Source organism: Antechinus flavipes, chromosome 3 (assembly GCF_016432865.1).
Source record: "Antechinus flavipes isolate AdamAnt ecotype Samford, QLD, Australia chromosome 3, AdamAnt_v2, whole genome shotgun sequence".
In the NCBI taxonomy this organism is placed as follows: domain Eukaryota; kingdom Metazoa; phylum Chordata; class Mammalia; order Dasyuromorphia; family Dasyuridae; genus Antechinus; species Antechinus flavipes.
This window is the reverse complement of record NC_067400.1, coordinates 538206679-538225173: the sequence shown is the minus strand read 5'-3', so window position 1 is coordinate 538225173 and position 18495 is coordinate 538206679. Positions and strand designations below refer to the sequence as shown.

The 18495-nt window shown below is 35.3% G+C and overlaps 1 protein-coding gene across 3 annotated transcripts in view; it reads left to right on the top strand.

The window, feature by feature from the left end:
* The first annotated feature begins 1952 nt into the window (after positions 1-1952).
* NOX4 (NADPH oxidase 4) overlaps positions 1953-18495 on the top strand; it is a 254554-nt gene continuing 238011 nt past the window's right edge. The window contains exons 1-2 of one of the 3 annotated variants that reach the window (XM_051987303.1): positions 1953-2962; positions 3902-3997. In XM_051987303.1, the coding sequence (XP_051843263.1) occupies positions 2906-2962; positions 3902-3997 (153 nt within the window). In that variant the 5' untranslated portion in view covers positions 1953-2905. Of the gene's footprint in view, positions 2963-3901; positions 3998-18495 lie in introns of those variants that run through there. The other 2 variants (XM_051987302.1, XM_051987304.1) reach the window with 2 other exon arrangements.

The following is an 18495-nucleotide window of genomic DNA, read 5'->3' as shown; positions in this document are numbered from 1 at the left end:
TTGGAGGTAGGTGGAATCTTAGAGGTTAACTAGAAGTTTTATGCAAAATAGTCAGTGGGAGGGCTACTAAGACTTCTGATTTCAGATCTGAGATCCTTACTTTACCATATTTGTAATTATCAGCATGCATGATTTTATAATGTCCTGAACATTTACTTTGCTGAAATTTATGGAACACCATTTTGAAATTCTCTACTGATTACAAGGAGATAGGAATGATATTTTTTTTTTCCTGACATTTTCAAAGGTAAGGACATAAGATTTAGAGATGAATTTTTTACCTTCACTTAGAACCAGGGCTGTAATCAAGTATCCTTAAACCAATGACTAGATTATCTTCTTTAGCCTTTCTACCTTTTTTCCTACCATTTCCCTGCTAAAGCCCCAAATAGTTACCATTTTACTTGATCTATTCTTTAGTAATTCTACTTCTGCCATAACTTTTGCATAATTCTGTCTTATGATTGTTTAAAAAGAATACGCATACACACACATATACAGATATATTAATATATCCATACACCCATACATAATATGCACATATAAAATATATATAAGTCGTAAAATTTACATATTTGGTATTATATATAGTAGTTGATTAATAAGTGTTTAATAATGTTTGAGAGAGGTTCAATTGGATTGCTATGCTAGACAGCCTGAACCCACACTCTCTTAAAATGTCTATGGACTACAGGTACATGGTGATTCATCACTTTGGTTTTTTCAGGATGATAAACTTCTTGGCTACTTCTGGCTATGTGGTGCCCCAGGACTGAAAGCATTTGCCACATTGGTAGGACACAGAAATCCCAGAGTGATTCTTGATTTCTCCCATTCCAGGGAGCAGCTGAGGGGTGATATATTAGTTAAAAGGAAAAAGGGCAGCCATCCCTCTCCTTTGATTCTCCAGGAGATATTATGTAACTCCACGACTTTCTGCAAAGGATGGGTCTAAGGATAAGCCTTTTCTCATCTTGGCAGTCATAGTTACCATAGTGGTACACCATATAACCAACTTTTGGCTGGATCCTTGGTTGCCTTTTCTACTTCACATTTCTGTTTCTGACTAGATAGGTGACTAAAGGACCAATGATGAGATGAATTTTTCACTCTTAGAAATGACATTTTGGCTTTAGCTGACAGTTAGTAAGGGGAATTTCTTCATGAGAGAGGCAAATGCTGTTTAGAAGGGCAGACAGAACCCCTGGTCTGGGTAGCGAGAAGTCATTGACTTTGAAGGAAATAGATAGGACTAAGGTGAATTGTAAAATGTTTATTCAGTTTTTTGAATAGTGTGATTTTCTGATGAGGGTTGGGTCAACCTCTCAGCAGATTGCAACAATAATTTTAAGTTAAGTTATTTTCTTTCAATATGTTCAGTTAGAGGTTTTTTTTTTTTTATGTTTAGCATTTCATTTGTATAGGAAATAGTCATTTCCTACTTGTTTCATGTAAAATTAATCCTGTGTATTGAGTACCATTTTTACTTGCCCCTTGAGAACTAGACTTGAAATAACAAACTAAGGTCTAAGCAATTTTACTTTTATGAATAGGGTGGCAAAATTAGCAATAATATTAATAGCATTAAGGTTTATAATGTATTCGAAGTATTATCTTTTATTCTTCACAGCAATCCCGTCAGGTAGTCACTATTATTTATTCCCAATTTGCAGTTGAGGAAACTGAGGCACAAAGAGGCTAAGTGAATTGTTTAGGGTAACACAGCTAGAGAGCTTTTAAGGTAGGATTCAAATCCAGGACTTTCTGACATCACTCTTTCCATTGTTCCCCTCTATATAATAGCAGCGGGTACATTCCACCCCTTCCCATTGGAATACTTGGATCAGTGCCTAGGTTCAGAGCAGATGAGTTCCTTAGGGAGTGGTTCTTTAACGTGAGAAAGGAAGGAATGTATTGTTATTGCATCTGTGAATGATATATGCTTAGACATCCCCACCCCCTATCTCGTTGTTATTTAGAAAGTGAGCTTTCACTATGAAGAACTGCTCTGTTTTAAAGTGTTACAAGCTGAGTTCTGAGTAGCTGGGGAGTGAGAGGATGATGAGTGCAGTCTGGAGGTGATGGTTCCAGCCACTACTATAAGAGTCTGAGGAATTGCTGTGGGGCGGTTAGGGGAAGGGGGAAGCTTGCAAACAAAAGGCGATTTCCGGCTCTAATTTCCCTCGCTATACTCCCACATTTTGAATGTTTTGGGAAGCAGTAAATGAGATCTTGGTTGGGTCAAAACAAAAAAGGACAGGAAGAGAAAAGAGGAGGTGGAGGGCAGAGGGGGAACCAAACTGTCCCCATTTATTGTCTTTAGCATCTTCACCATTGTTATTTTGGAGCTCTCGAGGCTAGGTCTGAGTCAAGTACAGAGACGCCTCTTGGTTCCCCGCCTGGGATATCTAGAGCAGGAACAGCAAGAGCGAGACCCTAGACAAAGGGGTCCAGGCGCTTCCGTGCAGAGAGGGAGGGAGAGACTGAGAGGAAGGAGGGAGCTCCGGCGGTTGCCACGCCACTGTTGCTCCTGCTTCTGCAGCTAAGACGGACTGAGACCCTGCCTCGGAGAAGAAGTGAGAGCAGGCAAAGCCGAGCGGGCCAAGCGGAGAGTCCAGGGAAAATCAAGATCGCGAGGTCAAGCAGGCAAGAAGGCAAGCTGGCTAGGGGAGCAGCCTCCCCGGGAGTCCAGGCGGCGGAAGAAGCGAGATAAAGGCTTTGATCCAATCAGAGACTAGATCTGCGCTGGGCTCCAACTCTCCGCCTCCCTCTACCCCCACCCGGCTTGTCTTTATTCTTCCCTTTCTCCTACTCCCCCTCCCCCTCCCACAACTGCAACAGCTGCAAAAACTGCTGTCGGTGAGCACTCAGGTCCTTTCGCTGGGCTGGCCTGGGGGGCTGCAGCATGGCTTTATCGTGGAGGAGCTGGTTAGCAAACGAAGGGGTTAAACACCTCTGCCTGGTAGGATGGGGCACTGCCCTTCTTTTCCCTTCTGTCAATTGAAAAGTTTTGATTCTTTGTGTATATGTCTATTGGAGTGTGAGTATAATGGGGCGTTTACTATGTTGCTAACATGACAAAAAAAAAAAAAAAAGAAAAAAGAAAGAAAGAAAGAAAGAAAAGAAAAAGAAAAAAGAAAAGAAAAAAAAAAAGAAGAGATATATATTCCTAGAAGTAATAGTTTCTCTCCCCCTCCACTTATTTTAAGCTGTAAATACTATGCTAATTTATATTTGGGTGTCTCTCTTGGTCTTTATGTACAGTTTAGCCCTACTTCCTCTGGAGAGCTTAAAGTGGGCACTGCCATGTAAATATTTTTCTTTTCTATTGAACAGCTTTTTAAATAATTCCTTCCTATATTTAATTTTCTTCGTTCTTCTAACAACAGTAAAAGTTTTGTATGTTTGTAAGTGGGAATGAAGTTAAAGATATGTGGTGTGCCTCCACAGTGTCAAATCTTGTTAATGAAGTCTAGTAATGAGCAGTGGGATGGGCATTATGGGATCTGGGTTTAAATGCCATCTCTGCAATTTACACCCTATGTGACCCTAACCAATCCACAGCTACATCCTAAACCTTAGTTTCCTTATCTGTAAAATGAATGGGGTAGATTGAATGATTCTAAAGTTTTGGGAGCTTTTTTTGGTATTTCTAAACTTTGTGTGGAGTTACATAGGAGTGGAAACTTGCTCATATCACAGAAAACCTATTTGGATCTAAAATATTTCCCTTTAGACAGAAAACCTGCTTTAGGTCTGTTTATTTATTTTTTAATGCTCATTTTGGCCTTTTGGTCGATTGAAAACACTCAAATGAGGGTGAGGTGTTGTAGTTTCTACTTATGGTTTTTACTGACTTGATTTTTTTGTTTGTTTTTTACTTTTGTCTTGCTTGTTTTAGCTAATCTGGCTCTCTCTCAATGTCCTTCTTTTCTGGAAAACCTTCCTGCTATATAATCAAGGACCAGAGTATTATTATCTCCACCAGATGTTAGGGGTAAGTGTGACTCAAGTGATGATCTTTAACTATATCAATTAAGCTGGTATAAAGGAAGGAAGGGAAGAGAGGAGAAAGGGATTCAAAATGTTGTTGGCAAAGTTTGGTGAAGATCTGTCTTTGCAGAGAGAAGCTAAGTCCAATTTTCTTGCCAAACACTTTACTTTTATTTTCTCCAGGTAGGAAAGAGTAATGCTGTTAAAGAACAAAGGTAATCAATCTAACCAGTGGAAATGAATGAACCACAGGGACCTTAAACTAGTACTTGGGAAAAGCCTCTTCTTGCTGCCAGATGCAGGGAGCACTTAAGGATTTGGCACACAAACTTGATCAACAGATGACTGAGGTTTTAATTTTCAGTCTTCCAAACTTCAGCCAACCTGTGAGCTTATTCAGAGGAGCTCGTATCTTTTGCTGCCAATTCTCAGGAAACATATGCTTTACAGAGCTAATTAATAATCCTGGGCATCTCTTAATCAGATAGCTGAAAATGTCAATGATCTTGACTTATTACAGGAAAGTTATATACTGTGCAAAAATTTCTCCAAGTCTATTCTTGGCTAGTGTTTCCTTTTCTCCTTACCATTCTACTATTAGTTTCATACTTCCTTCTTTCCTATGTGCCATACCCCGTGTAGAGAGAGGGGATAGAAACAGAATCAGAAGAAACAGTTTTCTTGTGTTTCTAAATATTTTAGAGCAACAGGATTGATTTGTATTGTAAGGGCACCTACAATTTTGGCAACTTTGACAATGTATCCTAGTGGTTAAAAAAATGTTCTATGTATGTGATGTAAGCACAATGTTTAATGTCTCAAGCTGTCTTTAATTCATTTCTCCCCCTTCACCCAAAACAAACAAAATAGGTCAGGAAATTCCTAGTATGGAAACCATATCCATCATGAATTTGTATTGACCAGTAAGTCTTCTATAATTTATAGCTTTGTGGCATTATAACCTGTGTATGATCGTGTAAGCTAGCAAGTGTTATTGGTAACACTTGAATCCAGGTCTTCCAGGTTCCAAGACTAATCCTCTATCCTCTATATCATGTTTTACTCTGATTGCTTTTTAGTAGATGAAATTATTTTGAACTACGTACTTTCCAAATGAGATTTTATAAATGTCCTTATCCTTGATGACTCAGACTCATTTTTCATAAGGATTAAATTTAGAAGTTTTAGAAAGAAACAAAAGAAAGGCATGCTTTTCATAACTTCTCCCCCAACCAAACATGATCACCAAATAGTTTACCCTTGTGGGCTAGTTTAATTTTTTGATGTTTAGGTAATTTTGTGCTTGTCACTTTAAAAGAAATAGAGCTCTCAAGGAAAAACCTTATTTATCAGTATAGGCAAGATAATTTGCAACTATTAATATACATATAACTATGCTTGATATTAGATTATTTTCCTTTAATTCAATAAATTTAATTGGCTCATTTGTGTATGTGGAGCACTGTGCTGGGCTTGTGATTTAAAGACAGAAAAAATGAGTTTTTTTTTTTTTTTTGTTTGTTTTGTTTTTTTTTCCTGAGGAAGCTATATAGAATAATAGATAGAATCCTGAGCCTCCAATAAGGAAGTCTTGAGTTCAAATGTAGTTTCAGATACTTAATAGCTATCTAACCCAGAATAAATCATTTATCCTCAGTCTGTTTCAGTTTTATCAATTCTCAAATATGGATAATAATAGGATTTTCTCCACAGAATTTGGTAAGGCTCAAATTAGCACAATACCTAGGATTTAATAAGTGCTTAACATATGCTCATTTCCTTCCTTTTATAAGTAGTTTATTGTCTAGTAGGAAGATAATACCTGTGTGCATAAACCTAATATATAAATCAGAATGTAATAATTTCATAGGAAAGGAATAGCAGAAATGATTGGGAGATTCATGAAGTGACAAGTTACTTATTAAAAGGGGTATATGTTATTTTTACTGATTATTAGATATTTCTCTATAAACTATCTCTAATCAGAATTTTTAAGAAAATAAATTTTAAAATCTCATACAAGTGTGGCATAGTGAAAATTGCAGTATCTTGAGAATTAGAGGATCCACATTTAAATCCCAGATTTAATGTTTACTACCTGTGTGCCCTTAGAGAAAGTCAATTAATATTCCCATTTCATGTGTAAAATGAGAGGGTTGGATCAAATAGTTTTTGAGGTTCTAGAGTTTTTGAGTTCTAGCTCTAGATATGAAACTATGAGCCATGATTCTTTGATAGATTTCTTTTTTTTAAATAATAGCTTTTTATTTTCAAAATATATGCAAAGATAGTTTTAAACATTCATCCTTGCAAAATCTTGTGTTACAAATTTTTTTTCTCCTTCCCTTCCCTCCACTCTGTCCCTTAGACAGCAAGTAATGCAATATATGTTAAACATGTGCAATTCTTCTATACATATTTCCACAATTATCTTTGATGGAATTCTAGAAAGGACCTCAGGTCATCTGTTCCAACTCCTTAATTTTACAGTTGAGGAAATGAGGCCCAGAGAAGTTAAGTGATTTCCCCAATGTTACATATATAGAAGGGAACAGAGGGAGGATTTGAACTCAAGTCCTGTGATATAAAATCCAAAGGTCTTTCCAATTTAATGTACTCTTTCATTAAGTGATATATAATAGGCCTTTTATTTTTCCTCACTTCATCCTACCTGAACTTTTCCCCTGTCCAAATCTAATCTTTATATTGCTGTCAAAATTGTCTTCTTTGTGCATTTTTCCAATCATAGCAATTTTCACATCTTTAGTGACTTCTTGGAGGTTCATTATTCGCTAATAAGTCAAGTATTTAAGATCCATTATAATTTAGGGTCACTCCATCTTTTCCCCTTTATCTCATACTTTTGTTTTGTTCTCCCCCATTCTGTCCCAGAAGGCCAGACTTCAAATTGCAGTATTATTCTTTATTCTCTAAATACACTCAGTGCTTCTGGCACCTTCTCCCCTTTCTCATATTGGTCTCTATAACCCCAAATACCCTCTTTTTTCACCTTCAAATTCCAACATTAGTGTTACTGACTTTTTGATCTATTCCTATACTCTGTCATACTTGCCATTTCTTAGGTTTTTTTTTTCCCCTGTGGATCTTCAAATGTAATTGTGTATCTATTTTTAATGTACTTTTGTACTAATTTGTATAATTGTGATCTCTGTATATGTTTTATCTACTGTGAAACTGTAATCTCCTTGAAGGCATGCACTATTTCTACTAGTTCTTATCTAATCTTTGTGTCATACACACATATATACACATACAGAGAGAGAGAGTGTGTGTGTGTTTTGTCATCAAAAAAGGTCATGAATGCTTGTGGAACAGGATACATTAAGGTTTGTCTGCACTATGTTTTTCTTTGGGGGTTTGGTTCACATCTTAGATAACTTAATGAAATAAATAAAACTCTTCAGATGCAAAGCTGGCTCTTATTCAAGAGTTTTGCATTATGTTAATGTAAAATCTGAGGGCAGACAACTTGTAAACCTAAAATTGAACTTTGGAATTCAGTTCTCTAGCAGTCAAGATCATAGCATGCATAAATTCAGGGGATAGTTTTTTTTTTCCCCAAAAAATACTTTATAGGAGACAGAGACTAATTACTATGGACTTGAATTCTTTTCAAGGAGAATTTCCAAAACATTATTCTTGTTTATTAGTTATAAAGTTGTTTTAAAGGCATATGTAGCCACCCCATCCGTGTGTGTGTGTGTGTGTGTGTGTGTGTGTGTATGTATGTGCGCGTGCATGTGTGAATGCTTCCTTTTATCTTGCTTTTGCCTTTTGCTTCTGTACTTCTACAGAGAAGTAGTATGTCATGGTGGACATAGCTGATATACATACAATGCTGTACATGGAACAAGGAAGACATGAGGTTAAATCCTTCTTCAGACACTTACAGGCTCTGTTAGCCTGTATAAATCAATCAGCCCCAATTTCATTAACTGTAAAATGGGGATAAAAATAATACCTACTTCACCGACCTTGTTTTGGGGATCAATATACTTAAAACACTATGTTAGCCATTATTATGATTGTATTTGTTTAAACTTCAAAGTAGTAAAGTAGAAATTGACAACATGAAAGTTTTGGGGGGAAACTAGAAGAATAGTAAGCAGGAGGAGTTTGGATGTCCAGGTCATGGTAAATCAGGTTTTATAATTATATAAAAAGTGTTATAATAAATTAGGCCATGAGTTATCCAGCCCAAGTTTCTGTCTTTGACAGTGATGTCAAGGAATCTGAGGAAATAAGGTATGGTTTTCTCCTTGGTTTCAAACATGAAGGTGAAAGTTGTAAATCCTTTGATTTTTTTTAGCACTCAAAAACAAAATGGTACAATAGAAAGAGGAAAAAATTTGAAATCAGAGAACTTCATTTGAACATTTGATTCAAATCACCCTCTCCACCATTTGAAACTTGAGATAGCTTGTTTTCATGACCTGTCCTCTCCCTTCCTTTCCAGGCTTCTCTCCTGTACAACTCTATATTCCAACCATACTGATTTACTTGATGTTCCTGGCACACAATATTGCATTTACAATCTGCATGCCTATTCACTGGTTATCTCCCATACCTTTGTTTTAAAATCCTTGGCTTCAATCAAGATGCATCTCAAATATCACCTAGGAAGTCTTTCCTAGCTTTTCCTCCTGTCAGTGTCTTTTCTTTGATGACTACTGTATTCCTGATCCTTTTCAATGCTAAGTGGCTTTCCCATGAGATTTCCTCCAATTTTCCCTGTATATAGCTTGTACATTTTTATTTTTACTTTACTTTAATTATTTACATGCTGACTCCCTGAAATGAAAGTATCCTTCTTGAAGGCAGACCTGTTTTTGTCTTTCTTTTTATCAGCAGTGGTAAGCATCTGGCTTGGCACAAAATAAAAGCTCGATACAAATTTTGTTAACCTGTTGACTATAGATCTTTTTTAATACTTACTTAGATACATGCTATCTTTCCCATTAGAATGTAAGTTGTTTGAGGGCTAGAAGACAAGTAACCCAAGTATCATCCATATAACAAGTATATGTTAAACATGTGCAATTCTTCTATACATACTTCCACATGCTGCATAAGAAAAATGAGATAAAAAAAGAAAAAAATGAGAAAGAAAACCAAATGTAAGCAAACAACAACAAAGTGAACATATTATGTTGTGATCCACACTCAGCTCCTATAGTCCTCTCTCTGGGTGCAGATGATTCTCTTCATCAGAAGACCATTAGAAGTGACCTGAATCACCTTGATGTTGAAAAGAATTGATCATTGTATATTCTTGTTCTTGCTGTGAACAATGATCTCCTGGTTCTACTTACTTCACTTAGCATCAATATAAGTCTTTCCAGGTGTCTGAAATTATCCTGCTGATCATTTCTTGTAGAATAACAATATTCCATAATATTCACATACCATAACTTATTCAGCCATTCTCCAACTGATGGGCATCCACTCAGTTTCCACTTTCTGGACTCTACAAACAGGGCTGCTACAAACATTTTTGTACATGTGGGTCCTTTTCCCTTTTTTATGATCTCTTTGGGATAGAGGCCCAGTAGTGATGTTGCTGGATCAAAGGGTATGTACAGTTTGATAGTCCTTTGGGTGTAGTTCCAAATTGTTCTCCAGAATTGTTGGATCAGTTCACAACTCCACCAACATGTATTAGTGTCTCAGTTTTCCCACATCTCCTATATTAATTATCTTTTCCTGTCATCTTAGCCAATCTGAGAGTTGTGTAGTGATGATTTCTTAGTGAAAAAGGCATTGCTTACATGGATAGATCATGGAAAACTTTAAGATAGATGTGGCATTTGAACCCTTACATTAGATATAGGAATGAAGAATTCCACAAGTATAGAGTGGGATGCTTGGCTTGGGGAAAGGTTGCAGTAGAAGATCCCTGATTTCTAACTCTGGGAATCTAAAATGATCAGATTTCACTTTGATTATATTAACTTTTTCCTTCCAGTGGAATGTTTTGATGGTGCCAGCTTAAGTGTGTGATTTATTTTGGCTTAGATTCCCATGTCATGTCATTGAATCTTTCAGTAATAGATTGTTTGTTTTCAACATGAGTATCTCTGTTGATCTGATAATAAAGTGTTTTGTTTTTCTTTTTCCTGCTCTTAAACATCTGCTGTGTGGTCATGCAAATCTTGTTTCTTTTACTCTTTAAAGCAGATTTGCTTGATTTGCATTCTTTCTCTCCTTAAAGAAAAAAAAAAAACTTCCTGGGAGGACCCATCATCTTGATGTGTTTGAGAAATATTAACTTAATTATCCTTGGGACAACTCAACTCTGAGAGTTATATCATTATTCACATTTTACCAGACTGGTTTCTGATGTCATGCAAATTTCTCAAGGCCAAGTGTAAAGGGGAAATAAGAATTTTAAGATAGCTTGGTATTCAGAACTGGAAACAGCAGCTTGTTCTGTTGCAATTCATTTTACTCTAATATTTAAGAAGGGAATTTAGGACCAGGAAACTCATTCCCATTTCTTACCGACTATAAAAGCAGACCTAGAGCTTTTCTTTCTGTCAGATATGCTCTGCATTATGGTTTGGTAGTGGTGGTGTGTTTTTTTGTTTGTTTGTTTTTGGTTCAGAGAGCATTTTTAAGCTGTGTTATCATAAGAGTTTCTTCTAAGATAGATGAACCATTTCCCCTATCACTTTCTATTAAGACTATGGACAACTGAAAAGTAGTTTGATTTGGGGTGTTAGAGAATCTCCATATTCTAACTCTTGTTTCTGGTCATCTCAAACTGTTAGATATTTTCCCTTGCTTTCTTCACCTACTTTACTGCCATAGATCCCCTGATGTTACTTTAAAGACAAAAATTTGGGCTGGATAACTCACAATCTGATTCACTGTAACACTTCTTTTATAATTTTAAAGCTGATTTAAAGGGATATACCCACTTCACTCTCCCCTTGCATATGTTCTTTGTAAGGGAACATTTAATAATTGTTTAAGTAAAGGATTGAGTGAATTTGAAACTGTAATAGGCTACTGGTACCTTCCTAGAGATTGGACATGTACATCATCCCATAATGATGTACATTATATTTATTGTATGTTTATGCACACACAAAATTTAAGTTTTCTAATACATGACCATGAGAGGCAACAAGGTATCATGTATAAGAAGATTGGCATTGGAATGAGGAAAAACTGAATCTAACTCCTACTTATTGCACAATCTTGAGCAAGTCATTAAGCCTCAAGCAGCTCAAAGCAGTAAGCTCAGGAAGATCTGTTGTTCTACTTTGATGGAAGGCAGTTTTCAGATTGGAGAGTTTTCCACAAATATAAAATCACAAATCTGGATCTCCCTCCCACCCAAAAAGCACAGCATGTGCTACACTTTTAATGTTGGTATTCTGCTGAACAAATTTTGAATGTCTAGAAGACTTGAAATCTAACAATCTTCAAAGAACTGAAAATGAATGGTATAGAAGGGACTAGAGAATTATATCATAGGAATGAGGATGCACCATAAATTGTAATATTTTAAAAATAAAAATAGTTATAATAATAGCTAGCATTTATGTAGGGTTTTAAGCTTTGCAACATGATGCATAGATGTTATTTGATCCCCACCACAACCTTATGAGATAGACATTATTATTATCCCTGTGTTACAGATGGGGAAACCGAAGCTAGAAGAAGGTAAGTGAATTTCCCAGGGTCATACAACTAGCAAGTATCTGATCATTGGAAGGCACATTCAAATCAATGAAATCATATTTTTAAAAAATATAATAGAAGGAAAATGCCATGATGCAAGGGACCAGTCCATATCTAAACTTTGCATTTCCATAGCACTTAGCACAGTACTCTTTATATAGTAGATGTATGATAATTATTTTATTGAGTTGAATTGTTTGGACAACTAACTCTTCATTTGTTAGAAAATAGTTTTATAAAATTGAAGGAAATAGGCCAATGGGTATGAAAAGATGAGATTTGTTCCTTGTGCCTTATTATAGGATCTCTTGTTCATCTGTATTTGTGGGTATATATGGATGCATGCATACATAGGCATTCATGTAATATGATATGATACATATAAACATGCATATGCACACATAGTAGCCAGTGGGGCAGTAGACAAGGCTGAACCTGGAATCAGGAAGATTTGAGTTCAATATAGCTCCAACAGAAGTTGAGTGACCCTGGGAAATCAGACTTCTGTCTGCCTTAAGTTCCTCAACAGTAAAATATGGATGATAAGAGCACCTACCTCCCAGGATTATTATGAGGATAAAACAAGATAATATTTTAGAAGTGCTTAGAACAGCATTTGGTATCTAGTTAGGCACTAGGTAATTACTTATTTCCTCCCCCTTCCCCTTTCCTCTTCTCTCTTGGGTCATTTGAAAGGGATATTAACCACTGTTGTTACATAAATGTGCAGCTGGTAGTTGCTTGATACATGGTTTTCAAATGAATTGATTTCATATCTATATATTTTATTGGAATCTTTCACCTTAAAATGTTTAATTTGTTTAACCAATAAATATTTTAAGTACTATTTACATGCGAGGCACTGTGCTCAATAAAGATAAAGCATTTGCTAATCTTAAGGCTCTATACTAGGTTCTGGGGGACACAAAAATTCAACAAAACAAAAGCCCTGTCTTTGGGGAATTTATGATTTCCATGTAACTAATATGTACAAACTTTTCTACCTACTCTCAACTGCTGGCCTGCTCTCTATGTATCAATCCTAAGCTTTCTACTTTGATCAAAATTAAAGCAAGGAAGGATTTTCCTACTTAATAAGTTTTAATCATTGAATGGAATTGGATTAGCAATATTCTTAGTTTGTATATAGATAATCTCATCTCTCCTTCCCTTTTCCCCTGTCTCAAGCCATCGCCCACGTCACTACCTTATTGAGTTTTTTTCCCAGGAGTTAAACCTAAATGCAGAGGAATTTGGTGGAATTCATCCTTCAAATAATACATGTAAATTCAGTGCAATTGTTAGAGAGCAGTTATGCACTTTTTAGGCTACAGATGAATGAATGTGCTTACTCAAGAACCAATGGTAATCACTACTTTTGTACATGTGATCATACTTAGCCATTTAAGGTTATAGCTGAGCCCAGAAGCTTTTTTTTTTTTTTTAAACCATTGTTCCACCAAACCTCTGGTCTATACAACACACTCCTCTTAGAGTTTTGACTAAGTTTACTTTTCTTGAATTATGGAATCATAAAGGGAAATAATTTTGGGGACCCAATTTTTTTTTAACTCAGTCTTAAGGGAAAGCACCTCATCAGATTGCTTTCATAACTTGAATGTGCCAAATCCATCTGAAAAGGAATAGGGTACATAACTGGATGGTATCTATATATCTCTATTTCTATCTATCTATCTATCTATCTGTCTGTCTGTCTGTCTGTCTAACACTTTAAACTGTACATTAGTAATATTTTCTCCATTATTTTGCTAAGTCTAGACAATCACCAGAGCAGCAAATCAAGCTCCAACTTATAGTATTTGGGGCATTTTGAGATGTAAAATGCTTACACTGAACATTTAGCAATTGACTCTTCCAAGCTAGTACAGATATGGTTCTAGCACACTTTGATTTTCTTGGTTGGGGTCAGGGATAGGGGAGTGCAACAAGGAGGAAGATTTCATTGATTTGAAGAAGTGGGTTTGGATCCTTTTTTTTTTTTTTTTAATCCCCTGTCATGCTTAGTACAGTGTGAAGCACAGAGACAAACCATAAGTATTTGCAGTGGACAACATGGTATGCATGCATGTTCAACACATGTTGAAACATAGCCAATGTGGGTATTTGTTTTGCTTGACTCTGCATATATGTTACTGTCTTCCCCTGCTCTCTCTTCCCTCTCCTTCCCTCTTTTCCCTTCCTATAGGAAAGCAAATGGTTGTTAATTCTACAAAATATTTAAAAATGCTAAGTTATTGGTTTCTATTATAGATGAAATAGGAATAGAGGAACTAGAAGGGTGAATATGGCTTCTACCTTTGGTCTGCATCTATAATTTCATGGATAGAGAGAACTTTCACTGAGGAAACATCTTCTACATTGCAGATCAATTACATGAAATTGATTTAGATAATTGTCTAAGATTCTAAGAAGTTTGAAGTCTTGCCTAGAGTTAAATAGACATTATGTGTGAGAATCAGAGTTTTAGCTCAGTTCTTCCTTATATTGCCGAAGCCCATTCTGTATGCATTTCACCACAAGACTTCTCTAGGCAACAATAAATTGCTGAGAGAGATTTGTTCCTTTTATTGTTAGGTCAACATGTGTAGGTGCCATGTGTAGAAATAGATGGGAATATGATTTGTTGATGAAGATATTGCTTGTTTGTCAGTCAGCTAAAACATTTTCAGGTTCATGTTAACCTTGGATGGCTTCCCTGGTTGTTGAGGAGAGAAGGGCACCATGTACTATTTTGCTTAATTGGAACAAAGGTTGTCATCACATGATTTATAGTTGTAGCATAGAACATACTTCAGAATGAGACTACTTAAAGAACTTCTTGGAGTCTAATAAAAGCATAATTAAACTTGTAAAATAATAATCACTCTGATGGAAAACCCATAAATAGGCTGCATTAGAAATGTTAAAGGCTCAGCACCTAGGTTTTAGTCTTAAATATAGCCAATATAAGCTTTTGGAAATGGCTTATTTTGGGAGCTTTTACTTTCTACAAGATGGGATAATACTGCCTGCCTTCTTTAGCTTTAAGATTTATGGAGAAAAATAGATTATTTAAAACTTGCAGATTTGGGAGAGATTTCAGAGGTCTTGTTCATCTTTCATAACAATGCCATCCATAATTTTTCTGACAAGTAGATTTTCCAGTCTTACATTGACTACCAACTGTGATTCAAGGTGAGTCATTCCAATTTCAGACAAGGTAATCAATAGGAAGTTTTTCCTAATGTCTCTCTGTAATGTTCATGCATATTCTTTGTGGGAGGGGGAAGTCAACATGTCCTTAATCCAAGGCATTGTTGATAAAAACATAGAAAGAACATTATGTATATAAATGTGTGTGTGTGTGTGTGTGTGTGTGTGTATATATATATATGTATATATATATATATATATAAATATATATATGTGTGTGTGTATTTGTATGCACAATACATTATATACACATTTATGCACATATGCACACATATATACATACCGATATACATTTATATATACACATACATACATTTATATCTATGCATGTGCATACATATATTTGCCCACACATATATATACATGTGTAACAAAAGGAACAGATGATAAGAAACTGATTCATATATGTAAGTGAGTCCACAATAGATAAATGACCAAAGGATACAAACAGGCAGTTTTCAAAATAAGAAATCAAAACTGTTAACAACCACATGAAAAATGTTCTAAATCATTAATAATTTTTTTCAGTTATGTCCAACTCTTCATGATCCCATTTGGAGTTTTCCTGGCAGTGGTACTGGAGAGGTTTGCCATTTTCTTTGCCAGCTCATTTTATTAATGAGAAAACTGAGACAAACAGGGTTAAGGAATTTGCCTGGAGTCACAGAATTAGTAAGTGTCTGAGACTAGATTTGAACCCACATTTTCTTGACTCTAGTTCCACTGTGCTATCCATTGTGCCACTTACCTGCCCTATCAATAATTAAAAGAATTAAAATTTAAATCACTTTGAGGTTCTACTTCACATCCACCAAATTAGCATAGAAGACAATGACAAATGTTGGCAAGACTTTGGGAAAAGAGACATGCATGTAACATTTGTGGATTTGTGAGTTGATTTACGTATTCTGGAAATCAGTTTGGAACTATGTTCCCCAAATTTGTATATCTTTTCATCCTGCTATATATCTCTTAGCTCTAGACATCAAAGAGATTAAATAAAGAGGAAAAATACCAACTTGGGGAAAAACAAAGCAAAACACCACCACTACCTCCAACAGGTATGTATAGCACACATTCATAGTTGCAAAGAACTGACAACTAAGAGGTGTTCACCTAATTGTGGTATTTGAATTTAATCCAGTATTATTATGGGAAAGAATGAAATGGGTGAACAATTTTTGAGGAAGCTGAGAATAATTCTATAACAAATGCAGAGTAAAATTTGAAGTAGATGAACAATTTAAAAAAATAATAAAATTATAGAGATAAGCAATTTGGAAGGACATCAGAATTCTGTTCAGTTTAATGACAAACTATGATTCCAGGGGACTAAATATAAAAACTTCTATCAAAGATTTTACCAAATGCATATTTTCATTAAGATTTTATCTATTTAGTTTTTTTGTGGTTCAGTTGAATGGCAATAGGAGGGATACATAATAAATTCTTGTAAAATAAATTTTTTGTAATAAATAAATGAAAGAACAAAACAAAATCATGTTCTGGCCACTTGTCATTCTGAACCTTCCCTTTAGTTAGCTTCTCCTACAAATTGTCTGTCTTTCTTTGCTATATATGCAAAAATTCCTTTGAAAAACAAGTGGAACTGTATTTGGACAAGAAATACAAGAGGTAAAATGGGGGAAAGCTTAAGCTTTTAAAAATATAATAAACCAAATATTTTAAGACAAGACATGATGCCACAAATCTTTCCCAATAAGAAGGAATGTATGTGTAGAGTCAATAGTCAGCCTTTCAAGTGGATTCCTATTCCTAGATTATAGGAACTGGATGTGATAGTCATCTTCTGCTGTTCCTTGTAAATATTTTCTACTTCTGTTTTGATTTATCACAGTGAGGTCAATTAGTATTTAGTTCAGTTTAAGATAAACTAACTCATAGCAAAACATTTTATTTTGTCTCCAACCATTAATTCTTATTTTTGGTTTTTGATGTTAAAACTAATAAATAGATTCAGTCTTAAAACTTGAAGCATTTATTAGCATGCAATCTAGATCCAACTTACCATTTTAGTCTTACTTTACATACTTTAGTCTTTCATTTACTCTTCATTACAGTCATAAGCTTTTTTTCAGTTCTTCCATGAAACTCCTTCTTTTATTTCCTTGCCTTTGCATGGATTCCTCCTCCATGCCTGACCTCAATTCTATGAACATTTTGGAATCTTGTGTTTCAACTAAAACTCAAACAGCCCCTTCATTCATGAAGACTTTGATGATCCCCTTAGCAACTAGTGCTTCCCCTAGAAATCACTTTGTATTCATGGTGTATATATCATATGCATACTTTTGTGTGTTCTTTTTTTAAAGACAGAGATTGTTGATTTAGCTGTTGGCTTGCCTGTACTATGTGTGGTAATTGGTAGAGAAGGCTGTCATCTTCTTCACAGGAAGCACTTCTTTTTATGATGATAATCTCTTTAATTATTATGAATTCCAACAAGTTTCTTTCTCTTAAATATCATTTTATTTCTCTTAACTATTTCTTGACCCATCTCTTTCTGTCCACCTTCTATTGCCTCCTCTTCATTGTACTTCTTATTTCTGTTACAGTAATTATAGCTTTTACTTATATAGAATTTGTATCTTAGATTTATACAGTGCTTCAAGCAATCAATAAGTATTTTTTAAGTATCTACTATGTTCCAGGTACTATGCAAGACAATGAGAGTACAACTACAGAATAAAACTGTTCCTACTTGTCCACATTTTTAGGGAAGCTATATGCAGCATAACTAGAAAGTTTGACAATACAATACAAACTCACAAAGTAGTTAAATTGAGGTTAGACTGGGAGAGAGGATTCTAACCTTTGGAGTAGAAAGATCAGCAAAGACTGTGGAAAGTGGTTCTTGAGCTGCATCTTAAAGAAGTAGAGGGACATTGTAAATGTTTTATATATTTCCTACATAATAAAAACATTACTCTAAGAGCAGTTCCATAGGCTTCACCATACCTCTAAAGAGATCTAGAGGAAAAAAATAAAAGATGAGTGAGGATGAATTGTATTCAGATTTTGTCTTTGATTTATCCCTAGAAAAGGACTTAAATTTTCATCATTTAGCAAAGTTGTCTGCAATTAAGCTGATCTAGGGAGTTTTCCCACTGAGAGTTCCCTACATGAGAGTTTCCTACTAATGAAATAGTAGACAGCTAAAGACAGGTAGATGGCACTGTGGATAAAGAATAGATAGAGTATTGGCTTTGAATTTCAGATAATCAAAGAGCAAATTTGCCATCAGACACTAGCTGTGTGGCCTTGTTTGTTGTTCAGTTGTTTTTCAGTTATCTCTGACTCTTCATAATTCCAATTGGTATCTTCTTGGCAGAAGTACTTTAGTGCTTTGTCATTTCCTTCTCTAGTTCAATTTACAGATGAGGAAACTGAGGCAGACTAAAGTGACTTGCCCATGGTCACACAGCTAGTAAGTGTTTGAGGCCAGATTTGAACTCAAGAAGAAGTCTTCTTTACTCACAGATCTGACATTCTATCCACTGTGCCACATAACTATCCACATAGCTAGCCATGATTAAATCACTTAATCTCTTTCAATCT